The 27,732-nt window shown below is 32.4% G+C and overlaps 3 protein-coding genes across 7 annotated transcripts; 1 reads left to right on the top strand and 2 right to left on the bottom strand.

Annotated features, from left to right (window-relative positions):
• Positions 1 to 1,178: 1,178 nt before the first annotated feature.
• LOC141660118 (G-type lectin S-receptor-like serine/threonine-protein kinase At4g27290) lies at positions 1,179 to 1,898 on the bottom strand. Its single transcript, XM_074467082.1, has one exon. It carries the CDS (start codon positions 1,896 to 1,898, stop codon positions 1,179 to 1,181), a length of 720 nt encoding a protein of 239 aa, XP_074323183.1.
• A 4,000-nt stretch (positions 1,899 to 5,898) lies between these two features.
• Positions 5,899 to 11,028, top strand: LOC141724102 (prefoldin subunit 6-like). Of its 3 annotated transcripts, none has more exons than XM_074526090.1 (6): positions 5,899 to 6,081; positions 7,442 to 7,535; positions 7,630 to 7,700; positions 8,042 to 8,166; positions 9,908 to 9,968; positions 10,807 to 11,028. In XM_074526090.1, exons 2-6 carry the CDS (start codon positions 7,460 to 7,462, stop codon positions 10,861 to 10,863), a joined length of 390 nt encoding a protein of 129 aa, XP_074382191.1. In that variant the 5' UTR covers positions 5,899 to 6,081; positions 7,442 to 7,459; the 3' UTR covers positions 10,864 to 11,028. The 3 variants fall into 3 exon arrangements, with proteins under 3 accessions (XP_074382191.1, XP_074382193.1, XP_074382192.1); XM_074526092.1 differs by having other exon boundaries at positions 5,920 to 6,026; XM_074526091.1 differs by lacking the exon at positions 5,899 to 6,081 and adding an exon at positions 6,241 to 6,885.
• A 682-nt stretch (positions 11,029 to 11,710) lies between these two features.
• On the bottom strand, positions 11,711 to 24,606 carry LOC141724100 (beta-amylase 2, chloroplastic-like). Of its 3 annotated transcripts, none has more exons than XM_074526089.1 (9): positions 24,227 to 24,606; positions 16,002 to 16,078; positions 15,696 to 15,899; positions 15,143 to 15,337; positions 14,616 to 14,780; positions 14,242 to 14,502; positions 13,910 to 14,128; positions 13,336 to 13,555; positions 11,711 to 12,091 (listed from the first exon to the last, which is right to left on the bottom strand). In XM_074526089.1, exons 2-9 carry the CDS (start codon positions 16,008 to 16,010, stop codon positions 12,054 to 12,056), a joined length of 1,311 nt encoding a protein of 436 aa, XP_074382190.1. In that variant the 5' UTR covers positions 16,011 to 16,078; positions 24,227 to 24,606; the 3' UTR covers positions 11,711 to 12,053. The 3 variants fall into 3 exon arrangements, with proteins under 3 accessions (XP_074382190.1, XP_074382188.1, XP_074382189.1); XM_074526087.1 differs by having other exon boundaries at positions 16,002 to 16,058; XM_074526088.1 differs by having other exon boundaries at positions 16,002 to 16,052.
• Between the last annotated feature and the right edge of the window lie 3,126 nt (positions 24,607 to 27,732).

Here is a 27,732-nt window from a genome sequence, read left to right as displayed (position 1 = left end):
ACTTTCTTTTCTTATATTTATGTTGGTTCGGATGAATGCATTGTAATATTTTTAGATGGGTGTTCTCTTATAAAACATAAAGATTTATCGTGCCAATCTTTGTGGTCATTTTTGCATATTCGACACTCGGATGATATTACACCCAATCAGTTTTGATGTGTGTTCTTTGGAAAAAGACTTAATTGCAGTATGATGGCCTGAATTTTAATTTTTTTTGCACAAAAATGGATCAGATATAATAACAGGCATCCGCATGACTGAATTTTAATTTTTTTTAACGAACGATTGCATTCTGTCAAATCAGTTTAACAGACGTTAGTTTTGCAGGGCTAAATTTAGAAATGTAAAATTAAAGCTATACATATATATTTGTATATATAATCAGAAGGGAGGAAGGGCTAGTTACAAAGTTTTATGAAATCAAATTATTCTTGACAGAGTATCATCGTATACTAATTAAGGATTAATAGTTAATTGAGTGGTGAACAGTTTATCACTGAAAATTTTGAAATTTTGATTTTCCAATTCTCAGTCTCAGACTCTCAGGGTCCCTAGTTTTCTAACACGATGTCAACTATCGCGCATACTTCATCAGCACTCTTCTATTATCAACATTATAAAACGCAGCATATCTTCACTTACATTACAACATAACAGTTGTACTAGAACAAAAAGATGTCTAATAGTTAAAGCCACAGACTAAACAAAATCAAAAGCTAAGACAAAACCCAGAAGCCAAGAAGATGATTATCACGCAACTCTCAAAGCGCCAAGAAGATGATTATCATGCAACTCTCAAAGCCCTCAATTCTAAAGGTCGTACACCTCGCAAATCTCTTGGCCAGGTGATGAAATTTTGTGTTGAGTTCTTTGAGGACTTTCATCAAACAGCTTTTTCTCAATGGTCTGAACCAACTCAGAATGTATCAATAGTTTTATCTTGACCTTTTTAAACTTACATGTGCTTCTCTCATCTGCTTTAGGTAAATTCTGTATTTAACGGGAAGCGTAAGATGTTGAGAAAATCACTCCAACACATATGCTCATCTTCTGAGATTGAAGAAGCACTAAGAAACATTAATCTACCAGCAACAGTAAGATAAAAACAAAATTGTATAAAAATGAATTATTGGTATTCACATTTCCCTTAATACGTACAATTATTCATGCAGTCAAGACTAGAAGAGCTGACAATAGAAGATTTTGTGAATTTGCATGGAGTGATTGTCAAGAATAGCATGTTTACCTATGATGAAAAAGTTCATACTTATAATATATATATCTTGCTCATTCAACATAAACCCAGATATAAATGTATCACTTGGGTCCCAAGTAGGAAAGCCAATGAATCTAACACCATTCCAGGGACCTGTTTGGACGTATTTAGCTGATCCATTCCATAGGACTAATTGTGGATAACCACTGACATCAATTTCAAATCGGAAATTTCCTGGAGAAGGATCAATAGTGCTTTTCCATGATTTTAAGTACCATTCTTGCCCAGTTGTTAAGTTCTTTCCTAACCTCATGCCTGGTAGAAGAGTGTTATCAGGAAAATCAAAACTTTGCCAAAGAAAATTTGCTGGATCAGAGTCATTATCTCCTCTAATAACACGATTTCCCGAGTCTAATAGCTGTGCCATGGGATTCTTCAAATATTTTGACGAGTTTGAAGACCATATTATGTTGTTTCTGCCATCGAGAATATTGAGAGTGCCCTCGCTACTTAAAGTTAGCATGCCTGATGAATTAGTAAGGGGTGCATCTCTATTGGCAACCCATGCTATCGTCTCAAATGGCCTCTTGTATCGTATGCTCAAGTACCGATTCTTTGAATTGCCCGGACTAAAGAAACCAAGTTCAAAATCACCATTACATAAACTCCTAATGGATATCATTGAACTTGCTCTTCCTCCCTTCCTCCTTTCTGATTATTTATACAAATATATATGTATAGTTTTAATTTTAAATTTCTGAATTTACCCCTACAAAATTAACGTCTGTTAAATTGATTTGACGGAATGCAATCGTCCATTAAAAAAATTAAAATTCAGTCATGCGGATGTCTGTTATTATATATGAGCCATTTTTGTATTAAAAAATTACAATTCAGGCCATCATACTGCAATTAAGTCTTAAAAAAACACAATCGGTAACCAATTATTAAAATTAATCCTGTCATATTCATAATCAAAGGATGTCATTTGATATTAATTTTTAATTTAAAATTCAATGTCATGCGACACATTTCACAATTAATTGAATACGGCTGATCTTCTACGAATGGAAACCACTAATTGGTGTAGCTGTGGGATCGTTTAGGAAGTGAAATGGTAATATATATACCAAAAACTATAAGGCATACGAAATCAGAAAATTGACCATAATTAACATTTGATGCGAGTGTTTGTGCTAAGCACATGTCGCTATAAAGGTTAATTGTTGCTTGTAAAGATTACCGGGTTGTACTCTGTAGTTCAAATTTATTTCAAAAAGTGTAACTTATGCAATCACAAGCATCAACTCTAAAATCAGCTTTATAAGAAAGGAAATTAAAGTTGCATATTAGGTCGTAAAGTTGCAGTTTGTATTTTTAAAAATTAAATTTTAAAAATATATTTTTGTAATAAGTTTCAAACAGATCATATTTTTTTAAAAAAGTTCATATTACAGGTAGTTTTTAAAAAAAAATCAAGTTTCTATATTGTGGCTTCTTGTTTATCATTAATTTATATATGAATGTTCGTGAAAATACAAACAATTGTTATATTTAACATAAAATCTAACAGGACTCGGAGCCATCACATTGTCGAGATATTCAACAATTAGACTTCACTTTTGCACGAGACACAAATAAAAATTTAGTCATTTTGTGGAAAAAAAAATAATATTGTCAACATACTTTATATTAGGGGAGAGTATGAGCTGATTCAGTGCGATTTCCGGATAAAATTGTAACCACAACCATATATCTTCGATTTATAAAATTAAAAACCGCAATCACCGATTCAGATTCGGTTTAAAAAACCCGATTTGATTATAATCGATTTGGTTTCAGTTACAAAACTGATAAATATGAAATTAAAAAACAATATAGCTCCAGAGAGATTTTATATTTTAAAGTTTGAAAATAAAGCTTATATTTAACTAAAATTACAATTTAGTGTTACACGTGATCTTATGAAATTAAAACATGTTTACATAATGATGGGTGGTCCTTTTTTGTTTTTCGACTAATACGGGGAGAATTGAGCGATTATCGAATCTAAAATATGATATGACATATGATTAATTATTTGAGTTATCCAACCGAACTGAGTAACGCATAATATTAGTTACAACTTACACGTATGTATGGCATGACCTTAGTTACACGTATATATGAAAAACTGCAATATGGTGATATAAGGGAGAAACTATGGAAATTGGAACGGACATACACAATTACATTCTTGTACTGTATCTTGTACAACCTAATTATATTTATTTATCAGATATAAAACTTAGTTACAAATTTATTTGTCATAAATTATTTACTAGAGCAATAATGTACTATGAGGTCTTCCTTGCCTAATTTGACTATCTATCTATAGTATCTATACTATATTATAATAGACGAAACATTAAAAGTTTGGTAGTTGATCGGTCGGTATTTGTTGAAATTACTCGATTACCCTTATTTAATTATTTTAATTCTAATTATTGGGTCAATAAGTTCCAATTCTAATTGATATTAAAGTCAACTTCCTCCATTCCTTTACCAATTTCAATTATATTTTATATCAAACTCTATATCATTATAATTTATATTACATTCAACTTCTTCTACCAATTTAAATTTTAATTCATATCGAGTTTTATATTATTCTAATTTATTACTTCGGGCTCAATTAAATTTAAGCATACTAAATATAATTTTTAAGATTTACCTGATATATAATGTGACTCAGGTTAAAATAAAATAATAATAATATCAATCCCCCTAAAAAATTATACTAATGAACTTGGATAAACAAAATAATATATTTTACTTATACATGATAAAAAAATACATTATACAATTGATTCAGACTAACATAAAACTAAAATGAATATATAATTCGACCAACAAAAATAAAATCATATATACTAATTATTCAATCTAAAACAAAATTAACTTATTAATCAAAATTTTAAAAAAAATTAAAAATAAAATAAAAATAATTATTTTGATTTGGTCGGTGTATTAGACATTGGTCTAAAATAAAATAATGTACACCACTGATACAAGATAAATTAAAATAATATTACACTAAGTATAGTTCGTATCCGTTGATATGAACTTAAAAATCAAATTTTAATTAAAACATAAATATTTTTTTTAAATACACATAGAATTATCAATAAAACTATATCGTTCAATCAGTAATATTGTCATTTTCAAATATCTTTTATAGAGTTATAGTTAATCGATTAAATAATCACCATGCTAAAATAATATTTGTTTAAGGTCCCAACATAATGGAGATATTATATTTTTACCCTCAATAAAATAATAATTTCGTTATAATAATATTTCCCCCTCTTACAAGTGTTATCACTTTAAATAAGTTTAAATATTCTAAAAAAGTTATGAACATATACGTCTACAAATATAATTATCATGAAGTCATATCATTTAAAATTTTAAATAAATAAAATTAAGAATTAAATTCAATATATATTTTAAAAAATATATATAATATTAAAAAAACTGTCGTGTATCGCACGGGTTTGAAGTTAATATACATATGAAGCAGATTGAATCATTCTACCTGATGAAATATCATGTATTTATTTATTTGATTTTTTTTTGAAAATTCATATAAATTATATATTTATTATATTAATTAATAATCGGATTGGTTCGATTATTTTCAGTTTAATTTTAATCAATAATCTGAACGAACCTATAATATTATCAACATACTTTATATTAGGGGAGAGTATGAGCCGATTCAGTGCGAATTCCGGATAAAATCGTAACCACAACCATATATCTTCTGTTTATAAAATTAAAAACCGCAATCACCGATTCAGATTCGGTTTAAAAAATCCGATTCGATTATAATCGATTTGGTTTCGGTTACAAAACTGATAAATATGAAATTAAAAAACAATATAGCTCCAGAGAGATTTTATATTTTAAAGTTTGAAAATAAAGCTTACATTTAACTAAAATTACAATTTAGTTAACACATGATCTTATGAAATTAAAACTTCTTTACATAATGATGGGTGGCCCTTTTTTGTTTTTCGACTAATACCGGGAGAAGCTGTGGGTATTATTGCAGGTCAATCTATTGAAAGTGAGCGATTATTGAATCTAAAATATGATATGATATATGATTAATTATTCGAGTTATCCAACCGAACTGAGTAAAGCATAATATTAGTTACACGTATATATGGCATGACCTTAGTTACACGTATATATGAAAAACTGCAATATGGTGATATAAGGCAGAAATTATGGAAATTGGAACGGACATACACAATTACATTCTTGTACTGTATCTTGTACAACCTAATTATATTTATTTATCAGATATAAAACTTAGTTACAAAATTATTTGTCATAAATTATTTACTAGAGCAATAATGTACTATGAGGTCTTCCTTGCCTAATTTGACTATATACATATGAAGCAGATCGAATCATTCTACCTAATGAAATATCATGTATTTATTTATTTGATTTTTTTTGAAAATTCATATAAATTATATATTTATTATATTAATTAATAATTGGATTGGTTCGATTATTTTCAGTTTAATTTTAATTAATAATCTGAAAGAACTTATAAAATTAGTTCGATTTTTAGTTTTTTGTTTTCAATTTCTAGACAAATTTTTTCGACTTAATTTTTATTAATTTTTACCAGTTTCAATTTGATTTCAGTTTTTTTTTCGAATTTTTTCTACCTCTACCCCTGCTCTGTACTCTAAACTCTTCATGGTTAACCGTATATGATTCGAATACTTCTCCGCTCGTACGGAAATAAAAGGTTGGACACGCGGCCCATCTTTTCTTATTAATCTCTCTCTCTCTCTCTGCAACCAGTAAGTTTTTCAATACTTTTATGTAAATATATTTGTAAGTATATATGTATGTATTTTTATATCTGTATCAGATGTAGCTTCTCGGTTTTTTGGTTTCTTGTTTGCTTGCTTTATTTTTTTTAATGTATTTTTTTTGTGAAAGTAAAATACTTGGTTCTGCTTCAGTTCTACTAGATTATAAAACTTTTTATGCGGGTTTTTTTTATTGTTATTCTTTAGTGTTTTTTTGTTGGATAAAATAGGATTTTGTTTTTTTGTTTTTTGTATATTGGGATTTACTTGTATATATTATAATTTCATTCATTAGTGTTGTTATAGTAGGAGCTGATTGCTAGAGGTTTGGATTGGACTGTAGTTGTCATTTTTCTTGCTTTACCTTGGACCTATTTAAATTGTAGGAAATGACCTCTTATCAAATAGAATATCTGGTTTATAAAGTGGATTCTTATATGTTGCTCTTTTTTTTCCTGCCTGAATAATTGGGCTATATAAGAATTGGTAGATGTGTGCGATTAGACACTTGTAACCAGAGACCTATTTTGGGAATGATGTTGATACTGGGTTTCTTGCAATGCCCTGTGCTTGTTTTGGTCGATAATTAATAAATACGTATGCTTGATTTTACATAGTAGTTTACTGCTAGTCATTGTGTGATTGTTTTTTTTTATAGTTGAGTTGTACTGTAAACTCGTAGATGAGGACAGAGCTAGTGAAGTAGCTGCTTGTATTCACCAAAACATTATATAAACACTTCTTCCCGCACTAAATATTTTCCTCTCCACTACTCTTGAAGTGCTAAAAACAGTGAGTTCTGAAGTTACTGATTTTAATTAGTTGTAAATTGTTTTCTGATCTATATACCATGCAGTATTGATGAGCATTTCTGTTTAGCCTAGTTTCCTCTTTTGTAAATGGCCAAAGCAGCTTGGGTGTTTTTCTTTTTACACCGGGTTTATTTAGATACTAAATTTGGCTCTGGGAGTGTACATTTGCAATATGCACTATCATGCCAAGTTATATACACCTTTAAAGTTATCCCAATAATGTATTGTACTTTTTAAGCTAAAACATTCTTCCTTTAAATAAATCAGAAACACGCTGTTTGGGAGTAACCTTTTCCTTCCCATTTTCTTTGTATTTATGTTAGCAGCAATTTATAAAGAAGGTAATTAGTGGTAGTCTCTATTTTTTTATAAACATGGATGTGGGCGATCAATATTACCGTTACATGCCTCATTTATAGTTTTTAAACATGAAAACATGTAAATCACGAACTAAAAATTTGTATTAAAATTCTTTTTTCTTGTGTAATTTTGATTTACTGTACATTTCTGATAAATATCAAACCTTTCGTTTGCAGGTCCAGAAGAAACTAATAATGGCGTCGAGTGCATTACGAGAGCAACAACGTGATCTAGAGAACAAAGCCAATGATCTAAGCAAGCTACAGAAAGGCAAGACATCTTTTATTCAGTTTAATTAGACCCTAATTCTATTAATTTATTTAGGGCTAGATTTTTTCTTATTTATTTATGTTTTTCTGTTCAGATATAGCAAAGAATCATCAAGTTAGAAAAAAGTACACCATCCAGCTGGGCGAAAATGAGCTCGTCTTGAAGGTCTCAAACTTCTCCCTCTCAATAAGTTAATAATATCGAGAAATTAGAAATATTGATCAATCAATAAATCCTGAGGTTATTTATTCGGAGAGGTTTAAATGTCTCAAAAAAAATGTATAATGTGCTATGTTACTTATTGTTGGTGTAGTATATAGGTAAGGTCTTACACTCTTCCCTCTCAAGAAATTAGTAACCTCGATAAATAGTAATCTAGATAAATTATTAAATTTAGCGAGTTTCAAGTTTATTGAGTTATAGTGGTTTAAGTGTATAATGTGTTGTGTTACTTATTGTTGATTTAATGTATAGTTAATTAAGTGATCCTTTGTGTTCTTTTGAAGGAGTTGGATTTGCTGAAAGAGGATGCGAATGTGTATAAACTGATAGGACCGGTTCTGGTGAAGCAGGATTTGGCGGAAGCGAATGCCAATGTTCGCAAGCGTATTGAATATATCTCTGCTGAATTGTATGTATATAATTATGCTATGAGTTACGTGCATAGTTTTCGTTTTCATATTTTAGCTAGATAGTGAAGTTATATGTGAAATCTTCCATGTGTTATTTATTGGTATATAAGATATGCAGAGGATGGGTACTTCACTTCAGTTATTTTAGGTTCAATTAGAAATTTTAGTTGACCGTCTTGAAGTAAGATTTTCTAGACACATGATATTTTCAAACTAAGTAATAGTTATATAGCTGGTTCATTCCTTTTATTTTTTAAATATATATATATTTCTAAATTTCTATATATTTACAACCACTATTGGCAAGTGAAGCTACATTTTGCTCTTTTTTTTGCCGATCTGTGAATTGTGACCTTAGAGGGTTATCCCGAATCGAGTTTGGATGGATAAGATTAAAATTATGAGTGTGTTGTGTAGGGTTGGAAAGGCCATATTGTAATAATTTCTTAAATGTGGGAGAGGGAGATGGCAGTCCTAGATGAGAGAAAACAAAGAGAAAGTAGAGAGAACCTTGCAATCTATTATGCATCAGCACTCTCATATATATTTCTGCTCGTAGATAGATGTTAATTTACAGAAGAAAAGCTTTATGTCATCAACATATTTTTCGCAAGTACAGTTTTATTTATTGATTTTGTAAGTAATCGGAATTTCCTTTTACAGTAATATTCAGTGTTGTGTAACTGACGATCTAATGCATTCTTATCTTAGAACAGGTCATATGAATACCATAACTTTTTTGATTAATAAGCCTATATCATTGAGGAAGTTATGCTTCATGACCACCAGTTGTAAATGTAACTGAAATCAGCCATTGTTTGTATGGGATTACATCGCGTTATAACTACGTAATGAATGAGCTGTAAGTAGCATTTGCTAATAGTATTTGATAAATGATTCTGTTATGAGGCTACTACATGACGTGATCTGAACCAAATTCCATCTAATGTGATTTTATGGCTCAGCAAATTCGTAACATGCCAAATCATGGATTAACCTGTTGTATGAGCTGCTACAACGATGTGACAATAACCAAATACCATTTAATATGTTTTATGCATTATATGCCAAAGTTATGCATTAGCCTGGTCCATGATAAAGCTGCAGCTGTGATGACATTTTCTTTGGGTCACATCATTTATATGTAACGGTCTTTCAAAATTTGGAAAGCGCCGTGTATCTATTGCACTTGTGTCCGTTGCACCCCTTGAAAACTAAAACAGTAATTTTATTACACTGTATCTAGGTGTGATTAGATTTGTGCTCAATTTTTTAAGAAGAAAAAATCCAATAAAATAAGTTTAATTTGACCAACAATAACACGGCTTGCCAACAGAAAATATTTTGACAGCATCAAAAGAAAGAAGTTTGCAATTAGTGTAAAACCAGATTTTAATTACATTACCAAATTATGTTATGCCTAACTACTATCTGGTGTATCTAGACCTATCAGTGTTCTTTGAATCATTTCTCTAATGCTTATAATCTCCTTTATTCCGGAAGGCCCTATTTTTGGTTGATGGAAAGTAGTTTACAATTAAGAGATATATGATGAATCAGTAAATTGTAATTATCATGCCGAATATTCAAAGTTTGCTTAAAACTAAAGAGTAAAGATATGGCCCTGGTCATGCGGTAATGTTGAGATATTATATATTAGTTAAATGTGTTGGGTGCTCATGTTAAAGTTTAGAACTTGTCTTCTTGTCCTCTTGATTTACTAAATATTTTGCCCCTCAGGAAACGTCTGGATGCAGCTCTTCAGGATCTGGAGAAAAAGCAAACTAGCAAGAAAGAAGCGGTCAGTACCAATTTTTTTTAAACAAGCTCATGATTCATGTGCCTCTAATTTGTCAATACCTAGCACTTGGTTATCTTTTTTTTATATATATAGGTAGATTTCAAACTTACGATGCCACTTAAGTGTGTGACTTGATAACATCTTTAATTACCATTAAATGTTTTTAATGAAGAGAAATTATGTGTTTAATTATTACGAATGTATGATTTATAACTCAATAAAATTTGACTCATATATCGAGAATAGGTTCTGTATCTAGTTCTAGATATGTATTATATATATATATATATATTTGTCCTGTTTGATGCCCACATCTCTAGCCCTACACACCCAAGAGAGGAGAAATAAAGATTTAAGAAGCATTCAGCTTGGATGCTGCTTCCTTTTTTCCCCTTCTCACAAGTACAGGATGTTTGGACAGAACTGCTATGGCCTTGCAGCAAATCCCAAGAATTACCAATGTGGAAGTCTGTCACCCAGTGCAACATCTTAGAGATGAGAGAACTAATGTTGAAAATCTAGAATGTAAATTGTTGGATTTTTTTTTTGCTGATTTAATTAAAGTTCGATATTTTTATTGCTAAAGGAAGTCGGTCACAATATGTAATGAAGGAGAGGTGAACTACTTTTAAATGTGGATGGTGGGTAGAAGTAAAAGTCTTTTTTCGTGTGCATAATTGTGTGATATGTGTTTGCATGTTCATTTCAAAAGTAGTATGCTACTGCTGTGGCCTTGCTTTGATACATGATTATGCACTCAAAAGATTTGTTCTGCGTCGTTTTATGTCAGTAACATATATCATGTTTATAATAGTTGGTTTTCCTTCTCATGATACAGATATTCGAGTCACAACAGAGGATCCAGTCTCTGCAGGCTGGGAAAGGGAAGGCTTAATGTTGTTGGTTTGTACTGAGCACTGTAATGAACTTATTCTAGTGCCAATTGATTTTAGCGTAGGTTCCGATTGTTTTGGACCAAAAAGTGACTGTAATATAAGCAATATATTTTTTTAAATGCATTGTTAGTTGAATTCACTAATGGTTGTTTACAAAGAAGTTAGTGGTGGTTTTTGTCTGGAACGAACTTATATATGAGACTGATCGGAATTCTGACTAAAATGTGTGGATTATGTAAATTGTAATGCAGGCTGGTTGGTCAGGGGCAATCGGTATCGCAAAAAGTTTTTGTAGTACGTGTAGTAGGGTTTTTGGTGTGAATACATGGAGGCCCATCATGGTACGTGTAGTAGGGTTTTTGATGTGAATACATGGAGGCCCATCATTATAAGTATCGTATAAACTTTTTACGTATGGTGTAACAACCGATTGCCCTCGAGTCAATAATAATAGTCGTAATGAACTGTAAACTTTTTACGTATGGTGTAACAACCGATTGCCCTCGAGTCAATAATAATAGTCGTAATGAACTACAACTGTGAGTATGCGCTGTACCCAGTAGATGAAGTTGGAAAGGTTATGTGCTCGCAGTTGTACCAAAATTATGGAGGACTTGTAAATATGATCAATAGTCGCAGGAAGTTTCAACCTGCAGGACATTCTATTCATTAGTCCTAATTTCCATTTAACCCAGTGATTCGAGGACTTTAATGCAACATTGATATATACCTGATCGGAAACTCAACTCTCACAAAGCGCGTAAGTTTAATCACTTGATGATGTTGCGGGTCAGTTTTTTGTTGTTACCTCGCATATTGACTTGAATTAATAATTTGCATATGACCTTAGCGAAACAGATTTGTTTTAAGACCAACTAAATGAATAAACAAGCTACATACTGAGATTTCAACAAGCTTCATCATAGATTTATAGAGAACTTCTCTCAAGTCTGAAAACAGTTCAACAACCAAAAATACAACAGAAATAAAACATCAAACTCCCCCCACTACCACAAACCTCCATTTTCTTTTCCATTTTTTATATTTTATTTATGATATTTCCCATCAACTGCTTTCAAATAATACAATTTTACCCTTCATTGCTATGAGCACGCTGTCAGTTGGTATCTATGAGGTTAGCAGCAAACAAGATTGCAAACAAGTATCAGTCCAGTGTGTGTTGGTCTGTTTAGTCGGTCGCTGATTGCAGATCTAGGACCTGTTCCCCTGCATTTAACCCAAAATGTAAGAACATAGTGATTTCAGTTTGGCTAATTATATTAATACATAAGATATCATTCCAAAGTCTCTTTTCCAGTCAATAGGAAGGTGAATAGCAGGCCTATGCTTTTTTTTACATGTTCAGCTAACTAAATGCTACACTGTGAAGGTTTAACTTCTGTTTTATGTTTCATTTTTCCAGATGTAAGGTATAAAATGGCTAATAAGAAATAGACATAGGCTATGCTTAAGATTACATTTTAATTGAAAACATTTTATGACCGGAAACAAGATTAGCTTAGAGTTTCGGCCATCAACAATGAAAAGCTAGAGGGTCACATAAAATTATATATACAGGACATTTCTATTTCTGGCTTTGTAGTTCTATGCTGGAAGTCTTGCAGGCTATTTCAGACTAAAGTTCGAGGGCGAAGGCAACTAGGTTTTGAGCAGTGTTCTGAAAAGCGCAAATCGGTCCTAAGCGGCGGGAAGACCTTCTAGCGCTTAAGCGGTTAAGTGGACGCTTAAGCGGAATTTTAAGCGGGTCTATAAGCGGATAAATAATTTTTATTTAAAATGTTATATATAATAATAATACGTGTAATACTAAAATAATGAAAGTAAATAAAGTATCAAGAATATAAATATATTTTTTTCTTAAAAACTTGTATATTTTTATTTTTTAATCAAGATCATTGTTTTATTAAAATAAAAATTAATATTTAAAATTAAAAATTTGACAAGTCCAAATCAGTTTGACCGCTTAATGACCGTTTAATCCTCTTAATTATCGCTTAATCCGTTTATAAGGCCGCTTAATCTTTAAAAACGCTTAATTCTCCGATTAGTATAAATTCGAAGCGCTTAATGGTCCGATTTCGCTTAGGCGGCCGCTTAATGCGCTTTTCAAAACACTGGTTTTGAGTAGCCAGGTTGGCCCGACACTAGTAAATGCTTACACAGACAAATCACAGACTATAATAGGATGGCGACTGGGGAGGTGAGAATTTTCTCCTGCCTGAAAGCAAGGGACCCCTTTAAGCAGTATCATGCAGCGAGCTTCGAAAGAAAAGAGTTCCAACATATATGTTTTTTCATAATAACCAAAAGCGATTACAAGCAGAAAAGTGAATACCTTAGCAAGTACTATTGAGTATAAATATATTCCATTATTCTGTGGCAGGCACTTTTGAGTAAAACATACCAAATAATCAACTGGAAAGCAAATATAACAGTAGATTAGATATTACCATGCATTCTCCGGACAAATCGTTCGAACTCTGTTAGATTGTGTTTTTCTAGTAGCAAGGAGCTGAGCCGGAGGTAGGTAAAGGCAGATAAATGCCTCCCATATGAATCATTTCGGGGCTTGGCATTTTCCAATATTTTGTTATATCCTTCTCTATCATAACATGAAAGAGCATTCTCACTTGCAACAGGTATGTCAACATCCCATGCAGCATTTAATACCTATATATAAGTCAGACATCCACAATAAGATAATTAGAGCACAAATTTATGCTGATTACATATGCAAGTCTATCTTAATTATGAATATGTTTGTGGTGCTCAGGTATGATAAGCTGTTATTGCTATACTTTGCTGGAAATATAGTAAATGCAAATAGTATGAAAATATTAGTAGACAGTGATAGATAATTTAATTTCTATGAACAAAATAAAGGTTGCAACTATCCAGGAAACACATTTCCTAGCACTCTTTAGCTGACAATTAAAAATCATCTCAACTTTACTTCCCTAAGTATGAAAAAAAGATGTTCCACAGGAGAATAATGCTTTCAGGGAACCGTATTGTAGTAACTACCTGCCAAACTAATCCCTCAGGGTCCGCAAGTGCCTCTGGAAAGTCTTCGTGTTGGTCTAGTGTACGCAGTTCAACACATGTAAAGTTTAAGGCAGCTCCATGCTTCTTTAACATTGATGCTATCGGAGCATAACCATCCCGGTTACAGGGGTTGTAAAACCCTGCAGTTAATTCTGCAGCATGACTGGCTGTCTTGTACCACCAATGAATACCTGACAGCTGCTCATTGACCATAATGTAATCAAATAAGTAAACCTCATTTGTGACCTCTAGGTTTCTTAGACGGAATTAAACATTGGTATGAACAACAAGCTCATAAAAAAAATACTCGCCTTTGCAGCAATTGGAGTCCCTTCAAAAGCCAGGTTTGCAAGAGCAAGTACACGATCACCGTGGTCAACAAGAACCTGAGAATACCAGTTAAGGAAGAATCTTCCATAGTAGCTATCATAATCTCCTCCGTCACAAAAGAACCTGGTTTCATGTGGGCTGGAATTATAAGAGCCTGAATTTTCTGGACCCTTGCCCCAAAATGCAAGTTTTCTTGCTTCTGCTGTACTCTCCAGACTCTTCATCAAATACTGATCATAACACTGCCAGTGCGCATAAAGAACTTTTGTTCACGATAAAGGATTCTCATCGACTATCATTAAATTCGAGGAACAAACTAAAGTTTTTTCTTTTGTAATTTTACTTAAACAGTTACCTGAAATTCACCAATGCCAGGATACCTCCAGCCATGCTTTGCTGGATATGATGGGTAACGTAACTCTCCACATGGACCTAATCCAATTTCGATCTCAGATATGATCCCTCCAGCAAAGAAATCGTCGAATTCTACTCGAAAGCTTCTCATGTAATCAAAGTAAACCTGCACAAATTTACAACAGAATGATACACTAGACAACCAAGAGTCCTAAACACTATGCTACAAACAAATTAACAGTTTAATTTGATCCGAAACGAGAGGTAAACACATATTTACAACAACTGGTACAACTCAAAACTGAAATTCAATACAAGGGAAGCCTATCAAACAAAATAATTTATTGGGTGATTAGCTGATATTATATTGAATTATAATAACAGTTGAAGACTTCCAAAATCTTTGAAAAAATGAATGAACTTAGCAGCAGAGTGAATATACCACGAAACCACTGCTTGCCAAAATATTGCAAGAATGCAACAGGAGAGAATAAATTCTACAGCGATTACAAAGTGTTACTGTTATACCTCGACAGCAGTCCGACCTCTAAAAACTCTTTCTTTGTCAACTCCCCAAGTTAGGCATTCAGAGTTGCTCGTTCCGTCCCTATTCCTGAAATATATATCTGGATTTCCTTGACCAATTTCTGTCACCCATTGCGGAAGTGGAATATGAACATTATCACCGACATTGCCTCCACATTCATGAAATGACATAACAGCCTGTACATTACTTTAATTTACACTATTAGTAAATAGTCGAATACATCATACACTTGACTTTAATGATCAAACAAAAAAACATATTAAGAATATTAAAATGCTTGCATTAATAAATATAATCATGAAAATAGTGCACAGCAGCAGCTGGAAATGCAATGGGAAGAACTCAACAACAGTCAAAGCTCGCAGTTTTCCTCTTTGTGCAAACTCGGAGCCAAAAGTAAAAGGTGTCCGTGCTACAAAGATGTATTTCAAACCTATACAATACACCTAAAGAAATCATATTCATATGCAAATGAACAAGAGTGACTCAATCCACAAGAGGCATGTCTATTGTAATGCCCTACACAGCACACACCTGTATCTTGAGCTTAAGATCCCGTACAATCTGGAAAAGCTTCTTGTAGCCATTCCAGTTATATTGTTGAGGAGCGTGCGCTTCCACTACGCCCCACCAGCAGTCAACCATAACCCCATCAACATTTTGTGACTTCAAGATTTTTAATTGATTCAGCAGATCATCGGCACTAACCAGTTCACACTCCAGATTTATGATTTCAAGCTGTCCCGCGGTAGAAGAATTGAGAATATCAATTATACAACTTACAATACAAAAAATTTCAAACGTAAGATGGAGCAGAACTGAAGAAATCAGATGACTCACTGGTAACATAACATAAACAGGAACATAAGGGGTGCCAGAAAAATCTCGCTCCTGCAACTTTTAAGATCCATAAAAACCTATTAGAAATACATAGTTTTCAGGGTGATGGTAAGCCTCTTTAATATATATGAATTTTAAGAAGTCGGTAAGTAAAATATATATTTCAAGAAGGCAGCAAGTAAGATAGAAATGCAGCAAGTAAACTCCTGCAAGAATCTTAATGTCAAGCAACAGTGGGTATTACAGCAACATATCATCAAACAAGAAGTTATTTTTTTATATCACATACAATGCATAATACTATAAACCCTCAGTTGTCACAATTGGAAACTTACCGACCAAGCTCTATTTCTTAACCTTATTGAAGGTACGTGGATACTTCGCATTTCACAGGGTCACACTCACTTGTTTGGCGGACAACTTACTTTTTTATGCAAACCAATCAAATTTCAGTGGTAATTTAGCGAACGTTGTTGTTTCAAAATCAATTTGTTAGGAGGAAACACACACATTCGAGATTCAATTCTACCAATACGTAGTACACACAACATATTTGACGTGGAAAACGTATCATTAATCAAAACAATTATCAATAATACATCAATACATAACACCTCAATGGTATCCCAAACTGATACTTTAACCAACCAATGCTCAAGTATCTCCCGCACGATACCTAAGACGATTACATCTCATAAACATACCTATCAAACATAATCTGACTATGTATATATATAGCCATCCAAAACTTAGCCAACAAGACATACCTAATCCAATTACAATAATAATTGTCAACCCATACAATTATTATTAAATCCGATTATGACAATTATTGTCTACACATACAATTATTACTCATTCTTATTATGATAATAATTGTCTATCACCAAGCCCATATTACCTATTGGGTTTAAACCCAACACAATTTAACCGATTTTATGTAACATCTATGATTTGGGTGTAGACACTCTGCAGAGCTACAATAACTTCAGATCCCTCCGACTAACAAGTAAGAAAGTAGCCCAATTTATGATGAAATAGCATAAATAATACTCTGTTTACACAAAAAGCCAATGAGTCCATTTCTAAGTATATCAAGGCCATCATACAAAAGCCATCTTTCAATACTATTCTTACACCTTGCACAACCACAGTCTGCTCCTAACAGATACTATATCCGTCACTAAATACATGTTTATTTTGACTTTTGACTGGTAAACTTGACTTTAGTTTGACTGAAATTTTTATATATTATATAATTAAGAAATAAAAGAAATTTGTATCGTTATAAAGTTCATTTAGTCTATTATAATATGCAACATTTAGTTTTTTCAAATAAAAAATTGATAATTTTTAATGTTCAGTCAAATATTGGTCAATTTGGCTCCTAGAAAATCAAATTGGACATGTAATTAGGAACGGAGTGAGTAATTACTTAACTAAAAACTAACACACCATAATCAATTAATTTAGCAATAGAACTCTTTTTACAATAAACATTCCCTATGCCACCGCACTCTGTTTACCTCAATTAGCTGTATCAAATACTCACCCTCGAAATTTAATTTTTGCAGCTAAAAAGGTAACTCTTAATCTTTTCTCTCAAAACCCTAATGAGAGTCGGCCGTTATTCATAACTATCATTCATCCTTCACCATCCCCTCCTTCCATCAAATTCACATCCGTCCCATCCATCCTCTCATCCCGTTTCCTACCATTCTAAATCTTTAATTTCTATTATAATAATTTTCAATAAAATTGAGATCTAAATCCTTTTGGATGTGATCTTGTTACCGTACCCATCTTTTTGGGTTGTTGATTGTCCCCAATTTTTGGGTGTATGTCTTGTTGCGTTTTTGATTCGTTGTCATGTTGCATTAAGAATAAAGATGTTTTAAGGAAGATGGTGAAGTAGAAGATTAATTTTTATTACTTCACTATTTTCTACAAAACTATGAAAGGTTACTTATATAGGCTGATGAGACAGACAGGCTGTTCATTCGTAATTACATTTATACTAATGACCTGGAAATCCTCCTGGAAATCAGGAATCAATCTTCTACAATCCTAACTGATCTTTTCCAGGTCAGAAGACTATGTTCAACTCATAACAGCTGTAACTATTAAGAATGTAGCTGTAATTAGCATCCTGGTAAGAGAAGACTAAGGATCTGGAAATACTCAATCATATTTCTACACTCCCCCTCAAGATGGGTTATAGATGTCAATCAAACCTAGCTTGGACTTTAATCCTTCGAAATTATTCTTAGGCAATGCCTTAGTAAGAATATCTGCTGTTTGATAACTTGTGGGTACATAAATGGGCTTCAAGATTCCACCTTCAATCTTTTCTGCAATAAAATGTCTGTCTATCTCCAAATGCTTCGTCCTATCACGGTGAACCGGATTTCTAGAAATATCAATAGCAGCCTTATTATCGCAAAATAGATTTATGGTACCACTACTGTATATCTTTAAATCTTTAAGCATTCGTAGTAGCCAGATTCCTTCACAAATTCCATTGCACATGGCTCTTAGCTCAGCTTCAGCACTACTTCTAGCAACCACTGATTGCTTCTTGCTTCTCCATGTAACTATATTTCCCCAAATGAAGGAACAATAGCCACTCGTAGACCTACGATCAGTTAGGGAACCAGCCCAATCAGCATCTGTAAACACGGACAGTTCTCTTGCAGCTGACTTCTTAAAAAATAACCCAACTCCTGGACTCTTTTTCAAGTACTGGAGTATGCGATATACAGCGTCAAGATGTCTTTTTGTAGGCTTATTCATGTACCTGCTAACCATTCCAACAACAAAACTGATATCTGGCCTTGTATGAGATAAATAGATCAGCTTTCCCACTAATCGTTGATACCTGCCTTTATCAGTTAATTGATCACTTTCTTCCACATTGATTTTATTAACCGGATCCATGGGAGTTGTTGCTGGTTTGCAACCCAGCATGCCAGTTTCCTTTAATAAATCAAGAGTATATTTTCGTTGAGATACAACAATGCTTTTTTGTGACCTAGCTACTTCCATCCCAAGAAAATACTTCAGCTGTCCCAAGTCTTTAATTTCGAATTCTCTTCCCAAAACATCCTTCAAACATGTGATTTCGTCCAACCAATCACCTGTTAAAATAATATCATGCACGTACACTATTAGTATAGCTCGTTTTCCATCAAGAGAATGCTTTATGAACATGGTATGATCAGTTCGACACTGACTGTATCCTTGTTTTTTAATCACTCGGGTCAGCCTATCAAACCAGGCTCGTGGAGACTGTTTGAGATCATACAAGGATTTCTTTAGTTTACACACTTTTCCGAAGTTTTCTGGAGAGGCTAGTCCAGGTGGAACTTCCATATAAACATCTTCCTCCAAATCTCCATTTAAAAATGCATTCTTTATGTCCAGCTGTTGCAAAGGCCAGTCTAAATTCGCTGCAAGAGATAATAAGACACGTATAGAATTAAGTTTTGCAACCGGAGCAAATGTCTCCTTATAATCGATGCCATAAGATTGTGTAAATCCTTTAGCAACTAGTCTCGCTTTAAACCGATTAACACTTCCATCCGCATTTCTTTTAACTGCAAACACCCATTTGCATCCCACTAATTTTTTTCCAAGAGGGAGCTTAACATACTCCCATGTATTGTTTTTCTCAAGAGCATTCACTTCCTCCTTTACAGCTTCTCTCCATTTAGGTTCAGTGAGAGCGTCATGTATATTTTTTGGCACATTTATATCTATTAGGGTAGTAGCAAATGCCTTATAACTTGGAGATAACTTTTCATAGGATATAAAATTATTGATCGGGTGTTGAGTGCAAGATCTCTTTTCTTTTCTCAATGCAATAGGCTGATCCAAATCATTGAACATAAGGGAATCAGAATTTTGAAGAGCATTACCTGTGCTTTTCGAGGATGATTGACTGATTGGATTGGATTCTTGACTTTGCTTTGATGAATCTTGGTCTCTAACTTCATTTTGAGCTTTAGGTCTTCTAGAGTAAACAATCAGATCTTTTGATTTTTCAGGTAAAGGAGGATCACTCGGAGTTTTTGATTTTTCAGGTAAAGGAAGATTAGTGATATCATCTATTCTTTCCCGATCAACAGAAGGTAAACTTGGAATAGGTAACCCATGACTGATTTCATTTGATATTAGGCTAGGATCCTTGTGTGTATCTTGTGCACTAGGCATTTCTTGGACAGAACTAGACCAAAACTGATATTCGTCATTACTATCCCCTCCCAGAATATTAGTTTTGGGATAGAAAGGTTGATTTTCAAAGAAGGTCACGTCCATTGAGTTGTAAAATTGTTTGGGGAGAATAACATTTATACCCATTCTGATTTGAAGAATATCCCAGAAAAATACATTTGAGAGACCTAGGATCAAGTTTACTTCTATTTTGTTGAACAACATGGACAAATGCTGTACATCCAAATATTTTTGGAGGAACTTGAGACAAAAATCTGATGTGTGGATGAGAATTTAGAAGGATATGGAATGGAGTCTGAAATTTTAGGACACGTGATGGCATCCGATTGATAAGATAAGTTGTCGTTAGAACAGCTTCCCCCCAAAAATGTTTAGGAACATGAGTAGCAAACATAAGGGAACGTGCAACTTCGAGAATATGTCTGTTTTTTCTTTCAGCTACCCCGTTTGTTGAGGTGTGTCAATGCATGAACTAAGATGGACAATGCCTTGGTCACGAAGATAGTTTCCAAGGTAAGACTGAAAATACTCCCTCCCATTATCAGTTTTGAGAACTTGAACTTTTGTTTTAAATTGGTTCTCAATCATTTTATGATACGTTTGGAAAATATGTGCGACATCAGATTTGTGCTTCATCAGAAATACCCAGGTCATCCTACTATGATCATCGATGAATGTCACAAACCATTTAGAACCAGAGATTAGGGCTGTCAAACGGATAATTCGGATACGGATATCCGCATCCGCAATCATCGGATTCGAATACGGATAATATCCGCTTTATTTCGGATCAGGATAATATCCACTTTTTTCGGATACGAATGCGGATATTTCGGACGAATATCGGATTTTTTTAATTTTTGTGTTGCCTCTACCGTTTTGACGATGATTATAGAACATTTTCAACGCTTAAATACAAATAATATATTTATATATGTATAAAGTATGTGTACAATTATATAAAATTTGTTTAAACGTATTATTTAATACATTTACACACACTATAAACAAAAAAAATAAATTTTAAATTATATATAATTATATATTTATATAATTTAAATATCATATATGTATTAAGTTTCGGATTCGAATATCCCGAATTCGGATACGGATAATATCCGCTTTTCTCGGATACGGATAATATCCGCTTTTTCTCGAATACGGATGCAGATTTTTCGGACGAATATCGGATTTTTCGAATTTTTTTGACAGCCCTACCAGAGATGTTATTAATTCGTGATGGTCCCCATACGTCACTATGTATATAAGTAGAATGGATGAGAAGGCTTATAACTGTGATGAGGGTATGAATTTCGAACATGTTTACAAAATTGACAAACTTCACATTGTAAACTCAAAGAATCTTTATTGAACAAGGATGGAAACAATTTTTTTAAATAAACAAAGTTGGGATGACCTAATCTGTAGTGCCATAACATAATAGCACTATCTTTATTATGACTCGAGACAACACAAGAAATGTTACGTCCTTTACTCCCTACACCATTAGCTCTCAGAAGATAGAGACCTCCACTCAACTCACCATTGCCAATCGTCCTCCCCGAGATCAAATCCTGAAATTTACATGTTTTTTCAGTTAATTTAGTAATGCAATTTGTATCTTTAGTAAGCTTGCTGATGGATAAGAGATTAAAATCAAGTTTAGGGACAAATAAGACCGAATCGAGTCTTGTATCTTTCGATATGAAAACAGATCCTATCCCAGCAACAGCAGAGGAGGATCCATCAGCAATTCGAACCATAGTACCTGCACTACATGGCTTATAATTTTCCAATTGAGTAATGTCCCCAGTCATATGGTCTGAAGCCCCTGAATCGACAATCCAATATTTGAGATTTTGTTCTTCAGAACTAAGTGTTGTTAGAGAATTACCTTGTGCCATTGTCGCGGTGCTGGTTCCAACAGAGTTCAAAGCATTCTGAATTGTTGCATTTAGCATTTTCTGCAACGCACCTATCTGCTCCTTATTGAAAGGGTTTGATTCAGACATCTGATTTTCACTTGTAGCTACATTCCATTTGCTGTCTTGACTAGTACGTAGTGTTGGTTTCCAGTCAACTAGTTTCCCATTGAGTTTCCATCAAGTCTCTTTCGTGTGTCCGGTTCTTTTGCAGTGTTCACACCACGGACGATTGCTTTTCTTCTGGAATGCATGACTGCTTGGCTGAGATGCTTTAGAAGTGTTGGAGTGTGGTCCTCGAACAACTAAGGCAGACCCATCAGTACTAGACTGATTGGTGGTGACACCGAGCATGACTTTCCTTCGTGTTTCTTCTCTACGAATTTCAGAAAAAAATTCACGAACACTTGGCAAAGGCTTTGTGCTCAGAATTCTTCCACGAACTTCATCCAAGTCACAGTTTAAACCTAAGAGAAATTTATAGATTCGTTTTTTCTCCTGAAGTTGTTTGTATTGTTTCCCATCATCTGGACATTTCCATGTCACATCCTCTAACATGTCAAGTTGTTGCCAATAACGAATGAGCATGTTGAAATAATCAGTGGTAGATGATTCTCCTTGTTTGAGATCTTGGAGAATTCCCTTAATCTCAAAGACTGCAGAAGTGTTGTCTTTGTTTGAATAGGTTTCACGAACTGCATCCCATATCTCCTTTGCAGTTCTGTAATACGTAAAATTCTCTCCTGTTTCGTTTGTCATGGAGTTCAGAAGCCAAGACATCACCATGTTGTTCTCCACCTTCCAGGTACGATAATCTGGACTTTTTTCATCCGGCTCGAGAGTTGTCCCAGTGAGATATTCTTCTTTTCCTTTTCCACAAATAAAAATCATAACAGAATGGGACCATTGGTTGTAATTGTGGCTTGTAAGCTTATGACCGGTAATAGGTATTGTAGTGTTTTCAAGAAAAACATGGGGAGAATTAACTGGAGTTTGGTTTAGGTTTGGGCTAGAAGTTCCACTTTATGTCTCACTGGCCATGGCAGTTTGTATGTATTTTGTCATGGGAAAAAAATGAGAAGGAAAGAGGTGATAGATCAGATCTGCTCTGATACCATAAAGATGTTTTAGGGAAGATGGTGAAGTAGAAGATTAATTTTTATTACTTCACTATTTTCTACAAAACTATGAAAGGTTACTTATATAGGCCGATGAGACAGACCTCACAGCTGTTCATTCGTAATTACATTTATACTAATGACCTGGAAATCAGGAATCAATCTTCTACAATCCTAACTGATCGTTTCCAGGTCAGAAGACTATATTCAACTCATAACAGCTCTAACTGTTAAGAATGTAGCTGTAATTAGCATCCTGGTAGGAGAAGGCTAAGGATCTGGAAATACTCAATCATATTTCTACAAAGAATGATTTCTACGGTGTATTGGGAGATCTGGGCAACCAGCTTCAAATCTAAAATTGTGGTACTTATCACAAGAGCTCACCTCGCACAACAAAGGATTGTTCAATATATGGAGCATCTGTACCCCAACCTTAGTTGGTATAACTGATGGATATGAACACCGGTCTATCACCGGTTTTTTATGTACGGAGGTCAATTGTGATTCTACTATTTTCGGTGATAGAGGTGTCGACTGGATTGCTCGAGAAACTTTTGTAATCATTTTTATTATCAAGAATATTTATATTCTATCTGTTAAGCAATCTGAAAACAAAACGATTATTTATTTAGCTCGGTTTTTGTTTCACAATCAGGTTGTAGTAGTTTGGGGGTTTGTCCCGACCGTGTTCTTATGTTCTATGTTCAATAAAATCTTATTGTTCGTCAAAAAAAAAAAATACTCACCATCGGATATGATTGCCGATATAATCCTACATTTGGAATCAAACGCAATTTAACGCAAACAGATTAATCGATTCTCGAAACAATTAAACTCCCAAACTTTAAACAAACTCAACCCGCCCAATCTAAAAACAATATACTGAAACAGTAAAATCGAAAATCTAATTCACATATATATGGAAATAAATAATTATAGTATGTACTACCTGATTTTGATTAGTTTCAGAGACGCTAACAACATTATGATCCTCAGCTTTGTCTTGCTGACATCTCACTCTACTCAAACTGCGAGCTCGCTTACTTATTGAATACACCTTTCGAGAAGTAAGAATATTGGCGGGACCCAAATTGAGTATGGGAGAAGAAATGAGAGGGCTGTGAGTCAACAGTGGGGGTGAAAAACAGGCCATTGAAGATGATGAAGAGAATGAAGAAATTGACATAATATTAAGAATGAAGGTGAAGAAATAGAGTTGACATATTTAAAGGGCAAATGTTGGGGGAGAGTGTAAAAGTGAAGAAGAGGGAACTAGACAGAGGAAATGGCGGGGGAAGAAATCCGTGATCCAAGATCCTACTTAGCTAGTAGTATTATTAAATTTAAATGTGAATCGAGTTAAATGAATTCGAAAATCAGTAATAATTAAATTTTACGGAATTAGTAAATGAAATTTTTTGTTACCGGCCGTCGTGGTGGATTTAAATTGAATGTATTGGAGATTTAGGATCTTGTTTGTGAATTTTGGAAGCAATATTACTGGTATATGAGAATGTGTTGTTGGAGTAAGTTCAACACTATTTTACACTGTTTTTTATGTATATTATAAAATAGTAGTTATTAATAATTTAAGATATTGTTTTGTATTTCAATTTTAAAAATAATTCTTATATACATTTCTTATTATTATAATAATATAATAATAAATAATATATAACCCGTGCGATACACGGTTATTTTTATTATTATATATTATAAATTCTTATTTTAATATGTTATTAGTAGGATTCAAACCTTATACCTTTTAAAGAATACTATTTTTTTATATAACTTTAATATGTCGCTTGCAGGATTCGAACTTTATACCTCTTAAATAACACTTATTTTTAAGAATAAATCTAACGGTTTTTGTCAATTTGATCTGACGATTATGCATTGGGTGATCAACCACTAAGAACCAAACTTTTAATGATTTATCTTTAAAATAATAGTATAAATTTATAAAGAATTGGACAAAAAAAGAAAGGAAGAAAGAAAAAAGGAGTAAAAAAAGAGGAAAAATTGAATTTTTATTGATAAAAACAAAATAAGAAATGATTAGTGGATTCTTATTGACAAGATATGAGACATTACTATTAATGTTTTAAGAGATTAGTAAGAGGGTGTTGAAACACATTTTTTGCTCAATTTTTTTTTATTCTTAATTAAGAGCTCATATGAATAATTTATACTATACTATAATAACCGGAAAATTGTATAATTTGGTTCAACGATTATTCCCTAAATTTGGTTATTAAATAAATAAATAAATAAATAGTATTATGTATCCGCTAAACTACTAAATTATTAAACTACCACACACAATCTCCTTATTTTATTAAACTACAACCACAACTTATCATATTATTAAAATGCTAAATTATTAAACTATTAGATGTAGTATACTTTTTTTTTAGAAAAAATATAGTATACTTATTATACTAAAATTTGATCGCGGGTTATCCTATTAGTTTATTATATAAATTTATAATTATTATATATTTATATAAATATTTTAAAATTATAATATAACATGATAAATAAATTTTTTAAATATTAACGATAACCTGTGTGATCACACAAGATTTAAGTAAGTTAGTATAATAAGTAATACGTGGACTTGCTCTTACTTTAATTTTTTGAAAAGGGGATGCGTTGTTATGGATACCAAGCAACAGTGATAGAATCGGGTCCAGATGTCTTTGCCCGTGGGATAGTTTGATCATCAGAATTACAACTTATCAAGAAGTGGAGATTTAGTTTGATCATCAGAATTATAACTTGATCAAGAAATGGAGATTTCTTTAATTGAGTTAGAATTTAATAATTTAAACATATACTCTGTTGTCCCTCCTATTTGTTTATATTTTTATTTTTGGGATGTATCTTTCAATTATTTATATTCATTTGTTTACACTTTTTTTGGGATATTATTTTCAATTGTTTACATTTTAAAAAAATTTCAAAAATAGTAAAATTCTTATAATTTTTAAAATAACTACACCCACTACTTCTCTCCACTATACCCATTTTATACATATAATATTAATGAGTCTCACTACTTTACTCATTTTTTTAACTTTTCTCCACTACTTTATCATTTTTCTCGTTAAAAATGGATTTTTTCGTCATCAAACTTATTGGGTGTTTATAAACTTATCACTCAACTATAATTTTTTTGTTTTACTCACTTATGTTAGATGCAGATTTTTTTTAGTCACTAACGTTAGATTCAGATTTGATTATTAGCATTTTGTCAACTTTTTGTGGTATTATTAAAACATAGCGGCGACTAGTATAAAAAGTGTCATATCTATCTTATAAAAAAACTTATATGCGTCTGAATTTGCCAGATCGATATGGAGCAGTCGTATAATGTCAGGATTATATAGGTCTGTTATAGGAAGGATGTATATTGTTTTAAACGTCTGGTCAGAACAGAACAAATGTTTATATATTGTAAACAAACACTTAAAATTAGATCATATACGTCTGTTATTTTTTAGGTGAGGTATTAAACTCAAAACCAAAGTTATGAGGGAGTGGCATCCTAATTTGTCAACAATGCTAATATAATCCTAATAAGAGCAAAAATTCAGCAATTGTTTTAGCCTTTTAAAATTAAGAGAATTATTTAACTACTACATATACTACATATACAAGGCAGAAAAATACAACTAAAATTTCAAGGAGATTTATTTGATTGAAGTAAGAGATTTGGGAAATAAGAAAATAAAAAAATCAATACAATCAAATTAGGAAACTGATCATAAAGTACTAAAAATATTAAAAAGTTACATAACAATATTTTACCAAATTTCCACGTAGACACTTTTAAAAAACCAAATAAAATCACTAATCACAACTTCTTCATGCAACTCTTATCGACCTAGAATCAAAACTATAAACACATTCATTCTAAAAGAATCGTGAAACAAATATATATATATATATATATAAACACAAAAATAGAAAATGTTGTAATAATGTGAATTTGGTATTAAATCGAACGACTCTCACAATATATTTTTCTTATAAACATAGTTTTGTAACTTATTTTTGAATTTTTTTTATATAAAAATTTAAACGTTAAATTTTTATTCATAAGAAAAAAAATAAAATAATTTATGAAATTACATCTTCTAGGAGCCTTAAAATGCGTGTCAAACTCTCTTCATTCAAGGTAAACGTCTTGGGGGACATATGGAGTACTGTATATAAAGATATAGACATATAAATCATTAAAATATTGCAGACTACTACTATGTTTTAATAATGGTACAAAAAATTGACATAATGTTAATAATCAAATCTGAACCTAACGTTAGTGACTAAAAAAAATATGAACCTAACATTAGCGAGTAAAAGAAAAAAATTGTAGTTGAATGATAAGTTTATAAAGACACGATAAGTTGGGTAATGAAAAAATCCATTTTTCCTTTTTCTTAAATTTCG

Source organism: Apium graveolens, chromosome 5 (assembly GCF_009905375.1).
Source record: "Apium graveolens cultivar Ventura chromosome 5, ASM990537v1, whole genome shotgun sequence".
NCBI lineage: Eukaryota > Viridiplantae > Streptophyta > Magnoliopsida > Apiales > Apiaceae > Apium > Apium graveolens.
Note: the sequence above shows the minus strand (reverse complement) of the source record. Positions and strands in the feature narration are given on the sequence as shown.